This window comes from Tachysurus fulvidraco, chromosome 19 (genome assembly GCF_022655615.1).
Source record: "Tachysurus fulvidraco isolate hzauxx_2018 chromosome 19, HZAU_PFXX_2.0, whole genome shotgun sequence".
NCBI lineage: Eukaryota > Metazoa > Chordata > Actinopteri > Siluriformes > Bagridae > Tachysurus > Tachysurus fulvidraco.
This window is the reverse complement of record NC_062536.1, coordinates 20,410,954-20,427,112: the sequence shown is the minus strand read 5'-3', so window position 1 is coordinate 20,427,112 and position 16,159 is coordinate 20,410,954. Positions and strand designations below refer to the sequence as shown.

Sequence of the window (16,159 nt, the reverse complement as noted above, 5' to 3'; positions counted from 1 at the left end):
TAGAATCTAGCATGTGTAAAATAACCACATTTTTATCTGCATACAGTTACGTAACAGATGGAGGTGTGTATTCTCGTAATGTGGGTCGTGTTCCTGACCTTCCATCTGCACGAGAGCTCGTACAACGGGTTAAAGAGGGAGAGGCTGACAGGTAAACATAAAACACACATGCGCACACTTGCACACACACACACACACACACACACACACACACACACACAAAGACAGACACACGCGCGCGCGCACACACACACACACACAGACAGACACACACACACACACAGACAGACAGACAGACAGACACACACTTGCACACATACACACGCGCGCACACACATGCAACGCACGCACATGCGCACACACACACGCAACACACACATGCACACACACATACACACACACATGCAACACACACATACACACACACATGCAACACACACATACACACACATGCAAACACGCACACACACGAATGCATGCATGCACACACTCACACAGACAGACAGACACACACACGCACACACACGCATACACACATACACACACACAGACAGAGAGACACACAAAGAGACACACACACAGATAGACACACAGACAGACAGGCAGACACACAGACACACACACACAGATAGACACACACACACACACACACACACACACACAGATAGACACACAGACAGACACACACACACACACACACACACAATGTTATTGGTCTTAATATCTGAAAATCCATGTTGAAGTTTCTGGTGTAACATTACACAATAATGTGAATAATTAATTAAATAAAAATAAATTAATTAAATTAAATAAAAAATGTGCTTGTTTTTATTAAATAAAATTTTATTTTAGTTTAATTTTTAGAGGCAAGCTTTAATTTTAATACATATTCCACTCATTTAAATTCATAAACAACTTACACACGTGAAGAAATGAACGAATTAATGGAAGTATTTTTAAAAAGAATGTTTTCTTTTGTTTTTGGGTTCATTCGTTTAAAATTTAAAATGTATTTTAAAATTGATTTTATTGATTCATTTGTTGATTTAATCACGTAACCATAGCAACAGTCATTATAAGCGGTTTATTTCGGGTCTTTGTTATTGTAATTAAATACGTTTACGTAATAACTTTAGATAAATATAATTACAGTTATGTAAGTGTTTGAATGTGTGGAAATTGTTTCGTTTACTTTATCTACGGAAGAGTGAGAAGCCTACAAGGTGTAACCATAGCAACCATTATATGGTGTAGAAGCATTTAAATGACCTCATTAACACTTTCCTGGATGTCGTCTCCACGTGGATGTGGTGTTAACACACTGCGGGGTGTGTGTGTGTGTGTGTGTGTGTGTGTGTGTGTGTGTGTGTGTGTGTGTGTGTGTGTGTGTCGGCCTCCTCGGCCGGGTGTTTGTGACAGATTCATGTTGGATTTGTTATTAAAACCGTTTCCTCTCCTCCTCGTCGGGTTTGATCTGGAATAAAACATTCGTTTGGAGAAAGTGAGAGCAAAATGCCATCTTAAACACACAGATACAAAGCTAGGTAGAATCGTCAGCTTGGTTATTAACATGAAACTGTCATAAAGACGGAAACAAAAGTTGATTTATTTAGTGTTTGTCACCAGAATGTTGCTTTCTAATCTTTAGATGTTAGCTATTAATTTTACAGAATTAATCAGGACCAATTAAAACAGTGACGTGCTGATATTCTGATGCCTGATTGGTCAGATTAGGAGAACCTGTCAGCAGAGGGCTGTGTGTGTGTGTGTGTGTGTGTGTGTGTGTGTGTGTGTGTGTGTGTGTGTGTGTGTGTGTGTGTGAATGTAAGTGTGTGTCTGTCTGTCTGACTGTCTGTCTGTGTGTGTGTCTATCTGTCTGTCTGTGTGTCTGTCTGTCTGTCTGTCTGTGTGTGTGTCTGTCTGTCTGTCTGTGTGTGTGTGTGTGTCTGTCTGTCTGTCTGTCTGTCTGTCTGTCTGTCTGTCTGTGTGTGTGTCTGTGTGTGTGTCTGTCTGTCTGTCTGTGTGTGTGTGTGTGTCTGTCTGTCTGTCTGTCTGTGTGTGTGTCTGTGTGTGTGTGTGTGTGTGTGTGTGTGTGTGTGTGTGTGTGTGTGTGTGTGTGTGTGTGTAGCTGGGGCAGTAAAGGCCATTAAAGCACTTTAAATACACTATGTATAAATAAATGATGTCATGTATAAGTGATGAGGTCTCAGGTCTCTGTGGGATTTGACACAGTGGAGAAAAAGAAATGAATAAATAACATCCCTCACTTTCGAGAGGAGGAAAGAAAGAGAAGTAAAAAAAAATAGTAAAAAATCCGTTATTTTTAAATCTTCAGTACAAATCTAATGGAGACTGAACGTCGTGATTATTTGCTGTTTCTTTACCAACAGAAGATCAGTGTAGAAAGTAATGGCGCCCGGTCCTCAGTAGTCAGGATCTCACACGTCCCACACGATGGTTATTTTCAGACAGGGTGTGTATCGGATCTTTCTTTCTGTGTGTTCATCTCTTCTTGTATGATTGGACTCAAACAAGCAAAAACAAAGTCAATAAACGGACGACGTTATGGACACCAAGGTCACGTGACATCCGGGTATAATAAAATGATCTTCATTATCATGGCTGGAACTCGACACACGATCAGATTACAGAGAAAAGAAGAGTTATTAATTTGTTATACAGCAATGACTTCAGCACAAAACAATCAGGTCAAGCAGCATAATCATCACTGAAGACCATAAATAAACTCATCTCCCAGATGATCTTCGGCTTTTACGCTTTAATAAACACCGGCAGCAAAAACAAATAGAAAAGATTGTGCTCCAGATGCAGTAGACGTTTACACAGAGGAAGTGACGTGACATACGGCTAAGTGACGTGACATACGGCTAAGTAAGGTGACCCGTACTCAGAATTCCTTCTCTGCATTTAACCCATCCAAAGTGCACACACACACACAGCAGTGAACACACACACACAGCAGTGAACACACACACACACACACACCGTGAACTCACACACACACACCGTGAACACACACCCAGAGCAGTGGGCAGACATTTATGCTGCGGCGCCTGGGTAGCAGTTGGGGGGGGGTTCGGTGCCTTGCTCAAAGGGCACCTCAGTCATGGTATTGCCGGCCTGAGACTCGAACCCACAACCTTAGGGTTAGGAGTCAGACTATCTAACCATTAGACCACGACATCCCCCCCAAATTGTTGTCCTATTCACAACAATATCTCGGGGGACACTTTGGTTATGGGGTAAAACAAGAACCAAGTAATCAAGCTGTTTATTTTAGTATCATGTAGAATTTTGCCCCTAATTTGCTGGTTTTCACTGCTGTCTCTGCTCTATGGTGTGATGGTGAAACACACTGTGCTGTCTGCCCTCTTCCTCATACATGTGCTCACAGATGCCCGTGATTGGCTCGTGCTCGGCTCGTGATCGGCCCGTGATCGGCTGACCGTCCCCATTGAGAAGGTGTAGTCGTCATTAAAGGGATTCATACCCACAGTGTCCTGTAAACATTTCTATCATCTCTGTGTAAATATCATTCTAATTTCTGATCTTAGTTTAAATGAGACATCATCAGTTATTAGCATCAGGTCTCTGTACTGTAGCTCGACTGGTTTGAGACTGATGGTGTGTAAATGGCAGGGTGGAGCTCAGACAGACTGAAACGCAGACAGGCAGACGGGTGGGTGGTGAGGGTGATGGTGGAGGGGGTGATGAAGATACAGGAGGAGGAAAGGAAGGTGGACTCATACTGCGTCACTGCTTTCTCAGCCGCTGAGCTGCACCTCTTCTTCCTCCTCCTCCTCCTCCCCCTCCTTTTCCTTCGCTCTTTTCTTCTCTCCTTGCTGCGAGCGACAGAAAGCTCAAACTGACGAAACGGTACAGCCAGGCCGATTAAACGCTCACAGATATTCGCACAGCAGAAAGGTGAGTCAGTCTCCGAGTCAGTCTCCGAGTCAGGATTAAGGAAAACGTTTAGCATGTTGTTACCTACAGCTCTGAAATGGACTTGATGCTTTTTTTTGCTGGGATACAGAACATTTACATTATATTTGAAAATAAAATCTCTACTATTCAACCTACAGATGTTACAGTTTAATACCACAGTAACTGGCTGAAGTTTCTTTACATTTTTACGCCGTGTCGTATTTAATCGGTTTTGTTCCCGTTATTCTGGTCTGGCGCTTTCCAACACGTCTAATGCTTCTTTATAAAAAAACAAACAAATGACAGCTAGCGTGAACACATCACTAGTCACACAAAGTTTACAGTACAGTTTTGTATTGTAACGTTTTTACGTTTTAGCTGCTATACGTTTATTACCATGGTTACATGTCACAGCTGTTACTATGGTTACATTACAGTTATACAGTCCTTACCACATGTGCTACAACAGCTACAATAGTACTGTGTTTCCATGTTTACATTTCAGATAAAATTGTTATATTGTGTGTTTGTTGTTTTTTTAACATAATATAGCCTACAATGCTTTTTCTGCATTCACGATTATTGTTTTATTTTTTATGTACCATTGCGACCACGACGACAAACGTTGTGCTGTTTCTAATCGTTGCCATGGTTACACAGTGTATCATGTTATGATGAAGGTGGCGAACAGCTTTTTTTTTTATCCTGCACATCTTGTAATATCCCATAATCCTGTGCAATCAGGATTGGGTTAGGGTTATGTTAGGGTTAGGTTAGGGTTGGGTTAGGGTTAGATTAGGATTAGGTTAGGGTTAGGGTTATGCCAGGGTTACGTTAGGGTTAGTTTAGGGTTGGGGTTAGGGGTTGGGGTAGGGTTAGGTTAGGGTTTAGGGTTGGGGTTACGTTTAGGGTTGGGGTTAGGGTTGGGGTAGGGTTGGGGTAGGGTTAGGTTAGGGTTTAAGGTTAGGTTTAGGGTTAGGGTTGTGGGTTGGGTTAGGTTTAGGTTAGGGTTAGGTCAGGGTTAGGGTTAGGTTGGGGTTAGGGTTAGAGTTAGGGTTAACCCTAACCCAGCCATCAGCCTGTAAACTAATAGCAGAGAAAGCAGAAGGACAGCGAGCAGTTTCTTTTAGGAGTTCTTTTTCCATTCGTATTTTATTTCTACTCACTTTGTTTCCCAAGAGACACTTTATTTCATCGTCTAAAGCCCTTCAGGGTTAAAGAAGGTTCGTGAGGAACCCCTATTAACAGAACTCAGGAGATTCCTGCTTCAGCTTCAGAGTTAATCAGATACTGTACTGGACTCAGGGACCAGTGGAACAAGCAGTGGACTCGAGTCAGTTCTCATTTTTTTTTGCTGGAGTCACTTCTTATTTTCTCACATTTCTTTCTCCAAATAAGAATCGAAGAGACATTTTAATGACATAACTCACTGTATTCAGCTGTAAGTCATCCTTCCTGAATAAATGCTAAGCTGAAATAAACCCACCCAGAGCTGTGAGCGCTCTATGGTTCCACTGATACATGGGGTAGAAGGGTGCCAATACTTTGTTGTAGAGCAACAGATTAAATTAAACTAAGGTCTATGTTGTGAACAGACACAAATATCCTTTATTCCCATGTCTGTAAAAATTCAGATTCCCTGTGCTGCTTTTTCTGTGTTGAATTTTGCATGAGGACGTTAGGACACGGCTCAGAGGACACGACTCAGAGGAGACGACGCTCTGTCTTCGCTCACGTGGAGACTGAGAGACAAACTCTGGACAGATTTTGATAGGATGCGGTGCAGCTATGTGTTTCAGCTAGGAGTTAGAAGCGAGGCTAGTTAGCGCTGTACGGGAGGAGGAGTGACGGTGTTAGCATGAACGTTACAGATGAGGAAGTGTTCAGAAACATTCAGCTGAAGGAGGAACCTTACATGATGTCATCTGTTTACAGTGCATTGTGGGAAAAAGGACACATGCTCATCTACAGCAGATGAACTAATTAATAAGAAAAATCTTTGAACGGTTTCTGTTTGATATCCGAGTTTATTTTTGGCTGAAATGGAACGAACAGATGGTTGACATGATGATTCACTTCAGTGGTTGGAGTTCATGATGCAGCAAATTTTGATTCGTTTGATTCATTTGATTCGTTTGATTCACTGTTAGGAGTCACTCAGGTGATGCTGCTGTTTTATAGGTACAGATTCATCACCTCGAAGGGACATGACATCAGCAGCCAGTCAGAATTACTGTATATGTGTCTAATTTTTAATAAATCTCTTCATCACTCTTTTTTTATCTTCCTGTGTGTGTGTGTGTGTGTGTGTGTGTGTGTGTGTGTGTAGTTATGATGACAGTAGTTCGGTCAGCAGTGGTCTGAGTGACTCTCTTGATGTTGGAGGTGATGATGTTCACACACTGAATTCATCGCACAAGAGCAAGGTATAAACACACACACACACACACACACAAAAGATGTGTGTGAAGCAGATTGTAAGTGCTGCTCTTGTCTTGGCTGCCGAGGGAAGATACACCATCTGTCAAGTGTTTATCCTTATTCTGTGTGTGTGTGTGTGTGTGTGTGTGTGTGTGTGTTCAGTCCAAGCAGCAGTGTAATCAAAATAGCAGTAGCTGGTGTGGAGCTGAAGATTTGAAGAAGGTTGATGAACAAATTGAGAACATCTTAGATTCCTCCTCCTATCAGATGGAAGAGGCGGGGCAGACAGGCTCATGGAGGCGGGGCATGAGCGCCCAAACGGGTATCACCTCACCCCGGAATAAAAACAGCAACACAAACATCAAAACACCAGGTAAGATGATGGGTGTTGAGACAGGGTAATGAGACAGGTGGGTGTGTCCCCGATTGCCAATAAGGAGCACATTATTTTCCATCTTCTCTTTGTCCTTTAACAGGTAAAACAGATGATGCTAAAGCCTCAGAAAAAGTCAAGACTCCTTGTAAATCTCCCAGCATGCAACGCTCTCCATCAGATGTGGGCAAAACCAGTGGCGATGAGGGTAAAAAGTCTGGCATCAACCGTCCCCCACCCACCACTGGCTCCTTTGGATTTAAAAAGATCCCAGGTGCGACAGAGCTAGCAGCACCCAAGACTTTATCGGCCAAATCAGCTGGTAAAGTGGGTGGGACCACATGTGTGGTGGGAGGGGCCAGGAAAACAAGCCTGGATGGGTACCGGCACCATGACGATGGGGTCCTTCTGGGCCTTGGTGGGTCAAAAATGCCCCTTCAGTATCGCTCACTTCCACGGCCAGCTAAATCCTACCGATCCATGGACTCGTCCTCGGTGAAAGGGGGCGGGGTCGTTGCTGGGGTTGTGGCCGGGGTCGTGGCGGGTGGTGGGGCTGGACCTGGACCTGGACCCGGTGTGGGAGCTGGAACTGGATCAGTAAGCAGTGTTTCTAAAAGGAAGGATGGAGGGAAGACGGAATCAGGGAGGTCAAGTCCAGTCAGCATCAATCAGACGGATAAAGAGAAGGTTTCAGTGTCAGAGCAGGATGGGGCGGGACTCAGCACATCACCCAAATCCAGCCCAACCTCCAGCCAATCAGGGCTCAGACAGCCTGGATCAAAATACCCCGACATTGCCTCGCCCACGTTCCGCAGGTGAGAGAGACAGACAGAGATTCTTTCTGTGAGTTGTGAATAAAGTCTAAAAATAAATCATATTTATGTCGGAAACCCTTCAGCTGTTTACAGTTCGGTTGCACGGTGAATTTTCTGAGCTCCATCTTTAGATCATTTAAATCGCCTATGTGTCGTTCACACCTCAGATATTCTGCTCAGTCGCATCAGAGGCATGTTAATAGCGTCTAGACGTCATCTTTAAATACCAGCACTTGCCTTTAAACCCAGATAAGGGGAGGAAAATGCAGACTCATCTGGAGAGAGTGTTAGAGCGACAGGGACAGGCTTGTAGGGACAGATTGTGGGAGACAGACTGCTGAGTCATGCTGACAGTTTGCTCGGGTCTGTGTGGGAGAAAATGTGAGATATTCCGCAGACCTACTGATGGATAGAAGTATTTATTATGTCTGTCACATCCTTGGAGTTTCTGTCCGTCCCCATTTTATCTCTATGCAGCTTTCTCAGTTCATGCTGTAGTTTTATTACTGATGTGGTGAACGCTGCCCCCTGGTGGTGATTAAACATGTATCTATACATACACAGTATATCAGCAAAATTCTATCTCTTTCATTTTAATATTTTAAAACTAAAACTGAAGACACGCTAGAAAAACTCGGATAATTAAATCTCAGCAAGGGGTCTGAATTCTTGCGTTAGCTTCCTAAACAATTTCATAATAAGAATAACTCAGAATTTCATCTCATGTTTTTAACCAGTCAATATCTAATGCGGGGGCATGGTGGCTTAGTGGTTAGCACGTTCACCTCACACTTCCAGGATCGGGGGTTCGATTCCCGCCTCCACCTTGTGTGTGTGGAGTTTGCATGTTCTCCCCGTGCCTCGGGGGTTTCCTCCGGGTACTCCGGTTTCCTCCCCCGGTCCAAAGACATGCATGGTAGGTTGATTGGCATCTCTGGAAAATTGTCCGTAGTGTGTGAGTGTGTGAGTGAATGAGAGTGTGTGTGTGTGTGCCCTGTGATGGGTTGGCACTCCGTCCAGGGTGTATCCTGCCTCGATGCCCGATGACGCCTGAGATGTTCGGATAAGCGGTAGAGAATGAATGAATGAAGATCTAATGCCATCTAACACAGCGTTTACATCACTCTCTCTCTCTGTCTCCCCCCTCTCTCCCTCTCTCTATCTCTTTCACACACAAACACTCTCTCTCTCTTTCACACTCTCTCTCTCTCTCTCTCTCTTCCCCCCCTCTCAGGTTATTTGGCAGTAAATGTAGTAACAGTAAGCCCAGCTCTCCTGACTCCTCTAAGTCGGCACCTTTCGCCTCGCCCCTCGACTCCCCGGGCAGTGGAGGCAACAGGACCCCAGACTCGCTCTCTAACGCCCGTCCTTTCCTCAGCAGCTCATCTGCGGGCAGCAAAGAGACGCTGAGCAGCATCCATACTAGCTCACACACCAGCTTACACACCAGTTCACACACCAGCTTACACACCAGCTCTGAATCCATCGAGCTTCCTGCACCACATCATCAGCATGCACCCCGGCTCAAATCCACACTCTCCCAGGGGTAAGAATGTGCATGTGTACTCATCAGATGTTAATTCATATGGGCATGTTTGTGTATAACCGTGTGTGATAGGTAGTGGCGTTGTGTTATTGTGTGTCTGAGAAGGTGTTCTTCTTTTTTCTCTTTAATTATTTAATTATTTAACTCATCTCGGACACGTTCATTAAAAGATTTCATGGCACAGATACTTACTGCTAGGTTTGTGTGCTCAACAGAGGATGTAGTGTAGCATTAAAACATGGAGGTGTGTTAGATTACAGCCTAACTTTGTTGTGGTGCCAAATTCTGGACTTATTGTAATAATATCTTGTTTTGTGTCACCGCTGTAACGTTAATGTCATTAGTGTTGATGATGTCATCGGGTTCTGTAACTGTAATGATCCTGTAACTGCTATACAACTACAGTTTATACTACTGCAGAAGGTATATAATATGGACAAGGTGTGTGTGTGTGTGTGTGTGTGTGTGTGTGTGTGTGTGTGTGTGTGTGTGTGTGTTTCTCACTCTGTTGTGTTGTTCTCCTGCTTTAACAGCATGACTCTTGACAGAAACACTCTACCCAAAAAAGGATTAAGGTACTAATATAATCACCACCATCTTTTGTTCACTGACATGTACATTATATAAATATATAAATAATATATCAAACTAATCCTAACCTATGAGGACTTACTGGTATGAAATGATGTGTGTGTGTCTGTGTGTGTCTGTGTGTGTCTGTGTGTGTGTGTGATTATTCAGATGCAGTAATAACACAGACATTAACATGTTATTATTATGTCCACTATCAGACATCCTCCTTCCTCCAGACAGATGTCTCATGAAGAAGGTAAAGAATGGCTTCGTTCCCATTCCACTGGGGGGCTGCAGGACACAGGGAGTCCCCTCTCCCCCCCGACCGGGAAATACCACTACAACAACCTGCGTGAGTGAACTGATAACCCTGAGCCTCTGGTCATTAGGATTAATCCCTCATTAGTCTGATTCAGGGTTTATTTATTCTGCACAAAACAGCTAACCATCAGACTAATGCTAATGAAGCTAATGCTAACGTTTGGATCGACGTCTACAGGGTTGTTAACGAACGGATTGTCTTTAATATCTGTACATACTTAAACATTACACTGTGTGTGTGTGTGTGTGTGTGTATTCCAGTGAGCCCCACCGGTGCTATGACTCGGTCTAACAGTATTCCGGATCAGGAGGCGTTTGATCTCTATGGAGACGGGCGAGTGTTGTGTGGCAGTAACACGTCATTGGAGGAACGACCTCGAGCTATCAGCCGCTCTGGATCGTTCAGAGATAGCACCGATGAAGGTGTGTGTGTGTCTACATATATTTCGGTGTGTGTGAGAGTGAATGTGTGTGTATCAGGACCGAGTGTGTGTGGGAGTCAGTATCCCAGTGGCCATCAGTGGTATTACACTCTCTAATTCCATCAATCATTATTTTAATTCATTCGTTTTTTTCCTTCTGTAGTTCATGGGTCGTCTCTGTCCCTGGTGTCCAGCACGTCGTCTCTTTACTCCGCCGTAAGTGAAATTCACACCTTCTGTTTTTACTCTCAAAAATAATCTCTAATTAGAGCTCAGAGTAATAATTAGTGTGCAGACTGTAATCTGTCAGCTGAGAGCAATCAGTGCAATTAATAACCTTTACTTTAATCTGTTCTTTTCTTTTCTTTCTTTCTTTCTTTCTTTCTTTCTTTCTTTCTTTCATCTCTCATTGTTACTCTTTTTACTTTCTTCCTCATTTAAGAAAGAAACTGCTATTTCCTGAAACCGTTAAATTTGTGTTTGCGCATTAATTTTGGCGCCTCCCTGGAGGCTGTCCGGTTTAAACACACACACACTTTCTCACTTACAGGTGTACGCCTACATGGAAAAGGTAAAGGCGGTGTGTGGGGACGTGCGTCTCTCCGTGTTTTAGTGAATAATAACTCTAACTGCAGATAAAAGATCCAGCACTAACGAGTGGAATGGCTTCACTTCTCCAGCTCACTACCAAAAACTGTCCTTTCGCATCAATCAGCAACATAATAATGATAATATACAGGCTACAGTATAAACTAGGGATGCACCGATACCACTTTTTCTCTTCCGATCCGATCCGATACCAGAGTTTGCCGGTATCCGCCAATACCGAGTCGATCCGATACCTGCGTTCTTTTCTACCTTTAAAACCAAAGAATGTAAACGACTCGCTTAGTTATTAAGATTTATTTGTTTCTGGTAAGAAATACAAAAATGCCCTTAGTACTGGATGAAAAATGAAAACATAAGAAACCTTAAAAAGTATTAATGCAGCAGCAAACAGAACATTTAACAGTTAGTGGTGTAACAATCTAAACCATGTAGCTATGCTGCAATTATTACATTAAATTATTTACTGAAGAAAAGACAATATTTTACAGTGAATATTAAATTATAACTCCTGAAACACAATGTAAAGTGTATTAAACAGTAAACCTCACACCCAAATGAGCGACATGTTTAACGCGCTGAGGTAAACAGAAAGGATGCCTGATAAACTCGTCTGTCTGTCGCAGGCGGCTGTGTGACATTTTTACTATAAAATTTATTATATTTATTTACATGAATGTAATATATAAGTTTATTTTTCTTATAAGTTCAAGCAATAGTCTGTGATGTTTGCTGTTCATTAATCAACCACCACGGGCACGGGCGTCGGTAGTAAATAAAAAGTGGGCGTGTCCTGTCCCACACACATATAATGGTTCCGACGCCCATGGATTTCAGGAAGCAGCAGCGTGGTCAATGCTGTAGGTAAAACACGGAATGGAGTTTCATTTATTAGGGCAGAATGGATTCGACTGGCGGCGCTAAGTAATAAAAATAACAGTAATAAAAAAAGACAAATACGCTGAATAGAGACATGTAAAAGTGGGTGGGTCCAATATTATTGGTCTTACAAAGTGGGCGTGTCCTGTCCCACCCACTTATAATGGTTCCGACGCCCATGACCACGTGTACGGAATTTGGATCGGTCACGCGCCACCGATACCCGATCCACTCAAAATGTTTGGATCGGTGCCGATACCGATCCAAAATATCGGATCGGTACATCCCTAGTATTAACACACTTTCACTCAGACGTGTCCCGTATAACGGACATTGTACATCACTGCCGTTGTAATAAGATCGATAAGAACCAGTGTTTCTAGTTAGCTGACTGATGCAGTAGGACACTTTGTGGTAGTGCACTCAGACTTTAGGGCCCTACGTCTGATGTATTTGTGCTTCTTCTCTCCTTGGGGCTTTTCACTGATCCTCCTGCTGTCTGAGGTGAAATCAGGGGGTTTGTGCCGGTGTGTGCTGTGTGTCGGGTTACTTATGGACATGTTGCTGGGAATAATTCATTAATAATTCATTAGTTTTTGATGATAAACTCTGATTTCCTCCCTGCAGACCGAGGAGAAAGCTCATTCTGAGGTAAAACTCTTACACCAGGTTTATTTCCTTTAATAATTAATTATTAATTATATATGAAAAATTATGTGTAGTTATTTAATTGGATATAATATTCTGAATGATTGTGTTATCGTTCCTTACTTTAAATATATAAATAAATAATCTTATTATTACTATTACTATTACTAATAATAAATAATATATTGTTAATTTGATTAAACTATTCTATCTAACTTTATTATTTTTTTTTTAAAAACTCAAAATTTTAAGATGTTAGTTCACGTATTGAATAATTTTGATTATTGATTTATATTTACATTTACATTACATAATATTTTACATTGAATATTGATTTATATTTGATATTTGACTCATTTCTTTGATGATATGTTATTAATACTGATTTCCTGTACCATAACAAGAACTTCCTGTTTCAACAGCAAATCAGAAAGCTGCGACGGGAGCTGGACGCTTCTCATGAAAAGGTTGCGACCTTGACGTCTCAGCTATCGGCCAATGTGAGTGAGGCGTGAAGCGGCCAATCAGTAGGCTTATTTCTCCTGTTAAAGAGTTTACTTTAACAGAAGTGTTTGTGTGTGTGTTTGTGTGTGTGTGTGTGTGTGTGTGTGTGTGTGTGTGTGTGTGTGTGTGTGTAGGCTCACCTGGTTGCAGCGTTTGAGAAGAGTTTGACAAACATGACAGGTCGCTTACAGAGTCTCACCATGACAGCGGAGCAGAAGGTAACACACACACACACACACACACACACACACACACATACACACACACACACAAACACATAAGTAGACTACAGTCAAATGAAATGACAAGATTTGTATTCATGTGTGTTTGTGTGCGTGTGTGTGTGTGTGTGTGTGTTTGTGTGTGTATTTGTGTGCGTGTGTTTGTGTGCGTGTGTTTGTGTGTTTGTGTGTGTGTGTTTGTGTGTTTGTGTGCGTGTGTTTGTGTAGGAATCGGAGTTGGCAGAGTTGAGAGAGACGATTGAAGCTTTAAAGGCTCAAAACACAGATGCACAAACTGCCATACAGGTGGCTCTGAATGGTCCAGAGCATTTACACAAAGGTATACACACACATACACACACACACATACACACACATCACACACACCACACACACACACACACAGTGCTGTGATGAAGATTACACTGACACATTAGCTGTTCTACAATGAACATAAGAATTGAAATCGTGTGTGTGTGTGTGTGTGTGTGTGTGTGTGTGTGTGTGTGTGTGTAGTTCGGCGTCAGCACTCTTCTGAAAGTGTGCAGAGCATTAACAGTGCAGTGAGTCACACCAGCTTAAACAACAAAGACTCAGATGACAAGAAAAAGAAGAAGAAGAGCTGGGTGAGTAACACACACTCACACACACACACACACTCACACACACGCGCGCGCACACACACACACACACACACACACACACACACTGTAATAACTTCAGCAACTAGAAGGAAATTGTTGTTTTAGTTCTTAAATAATGAAAGTATTAAAAACTCCTTACAAGGACCAAGTGATTTAAAACTGTGTAATGAGGACTTGATTATGAGGACATTTGAATCCATCCAGTCAATATGAGGACATTTAACACTATCCAATCATTCCAATCAGGTAATGTCTAATCACTATGAGAATCTAATGATTTAAGGTATTTTGATGTTATCTCATCAACACGACCTGGTTTCTTTACACACCCTTACCCAGGTGACCGAGCCACAAGTGATCTTTACACTTAGCTTATATTGTACTGGTTGCTCGCTTCTCCTATAACTTCTAACCACCATATTTTTCAGTATCTTAAGCTACATTTTTCTACCTTTAGAATCACTGAAATATATAAAACCTGTGTCCTAACTGATACCCTTCTTAATATTATCTACAAACCGCATATGTATGGTATTCTTTACCCAGTGCCATGCAGTGACGACACTAGCCTATTTTGGTATACTGTTAGATTTTATAAAAGCACTGGTTATTGTTTCTCTAATACCACTTTTCCACCGGAAAGAACCGAGTGCTGGTTCAGAGCGAGTGCTGGTGCTGGTTCTAAGACCCGGTTTGCCTTTCCATCTTTTAGAGAGCATCACAGAGCCGAGTCTGATGTCACTGTATACGTGTCACGTTACACAACAACGTTAGTGCAGCAGCGACAAACACACACATAACAACAACAATGGTGGATGTTGCTTTACTGTTAATGCTCATGGCTTTGTGAACCTACATTAACATCCAAACTTGGCAAATCTGACGTGTACGTGCAGCTCCGTGTAATCTGTTTAAACGGAGGTTGTGATCAAGAAAGTACATAATGTTATTTTATCATTAACACAGAAAACCTTTAGCCTTAGCATGTAGCTACATACTATCATGTGTGCTGATAATGTATCATATTGCTGTAAAGTAAAAGTGTATTAAACATTAGTATACTTAAGGTACATTATCAAAGGCGCTAACAGTAGCCCCGCCCACAGCCCCTACTTAAGGTATATTATGAAAAGTGCTAACAGTAGCCCCGCCCACAGCCCCTACTTAAGGTATATTATGAAAGGTGCTAACAGTAGCCCCGCCCACAGCCCCTACTTAAGCTATATTATCAAATGTGCTAACAGTAACCCCGCCCCCATGCGCTAACAGTAGCCCCGCCCACAGCCCCTGATAAAAGCGGTTCTTAAGTCTAGACCAGCAACGTTTTGGTGCTACTTAAGAACCACTTTTCCTGGTTCAGAGCTGGTGCTTTGGCGGTCGAAACAGAAAGAACTGGTTCTAAATTAGGCTCCGAACCTGCACTCAAACTGCCTCGGTGGTAAAGGTGCATAAAGGAAACTTCCCAGGAAAGCTCCCAGATCTGTAGAACCCAACAACATAGTGTTTCTCTGACGGAGTTCCAAGTTGAACTCGTATAGAAAACTCTTCTCATAAATCCAAACCCTGAGGAATCTCTCGAAATAAATAAGATAGTCGCAGTCTGTTAAATAAAAAATGATGTCACTGTTTTATTTCTGAACATTTCACAGTATACAACTCACAATATTTTCATGACTTTTTTCATTGCTCCTGTAGGGGAGGGACAGAGGACACAAGGTGAATATGAAAACGATCTCCTTGTAAACCTTCCCCGCATGTTCAAACCGACTGATGAATGATGGAGGAAATTATTCGAAAAGAAAGCATGTGTCAGTGAAATCTTTAAATCCTTCTTGCCCTTTGTTCGATCCCTAATTTTTCCAGACCGAGAGATAGAGAAAGAGATTTTATTTTTTTATTTTTTTGGGGGGGGGGGGGGTATTGTGGTAAAGTCAAAAGTATAGTGTGACCTTAAACACACCAACAACAACTTGACAAGGACAATGTGTTTGCTGTCCTGCTGCCATCGCTGTGTGATCTTCCTCCTGACCTCCAGGCCGAATGTTGTGGTACGAGCTCACAACAGTACCACTGGTAATGCCACTGAACTAACAACCCTGGGACAGGAAGTGGGTCCATTGGTCTGTTAGAACATCTTTTGGGATGGCAACCTGCCAAAACAAACACCTTATGGATAGTATTACATTTCTCATCTCATGACCTTTGGGGTAACTGGTGGCAGAGTCCTTGATTATGTAGTTT

General features: G+C 42.4%; 1 protein-coding gene across 8 annotated transcripts in view; it reads left to right on the top strand.

Annotated features, from left to right (window-relative positions):
• Positions 1 to 16,159, top strand: part of nav3 (neuron navigator 3) — a 175,244-nt gene that overhangs the window by 144,581 nt on the left and 14,504 nt on the right. For 5 of the 8 annotated variants that reach the window (XM_047803936.1, XM_047803940.1, XM_047803943.1 and 2 more), the window contains 16 exons: positions 47 to 151; positions 6,275 to 6,371; positions 6,529 to 6,739; positions 6,843 to 7,554; positions 8,789 to 9,100; positions 9,634 to 9,675; positions 9,892 to 10,025; positions 10,256 to 10,417; positions 10,580 to 10,632; positions 10,967 to 10,987; positions 12,529 to 12,552; positions 12,972 to 13,049; positions 13,188 to 13,271; positions 13,503 to 13,614; positions 13,791 to 13,900; positions 15,614 to 15,634. In XM_047803936.1, the coding sequence (XP_047659892.1) occupies positions 47 to 151; positions 6,275 to 6,371; positions 6,529 to 6,739; positions 6,843 to 7,554; positions 8,789 to 9,100; positions 9,634 to 9,675; positions 9,892 to 10,025; positions 10,256 to 10,417; positions 10,580 to 10,632; positions 10,967 to 10,987; positions 12,529 to 12,552; positions 12,972 to 13,049; positions 13,188 to 13,271; positions 13,503 to 13,614; positions 13,791 to 13,900; positions 15,614 to 15,634 (2,278 nt within the window). The remainder of the gene's footprint in view (positions 1 to 46; positions 152 to 6,274; positions 6,372 to 6,528; positions 6,740 to 6,842; positions 7,555 to 8,788; positions 9,101 to 9,633; positions 9,676 to 9,891; positions 10,026 to 10,255; positions 10,418 to 10,579; positions 10,633 to 10,966; positions 10,988 to 12,528; positions 12,553 to 12,971; positions 13,050 to 13,187; positions 13,272 to 13,502; positions 13,615 to 13,790; positions 13,901 to 15,613; positions 15,635 to 16,159) is intronic. The other 3 variants (XM_047803938.1, XM_047803937.1, XM_047803939.1) reach the window with 3 other exon arrangements.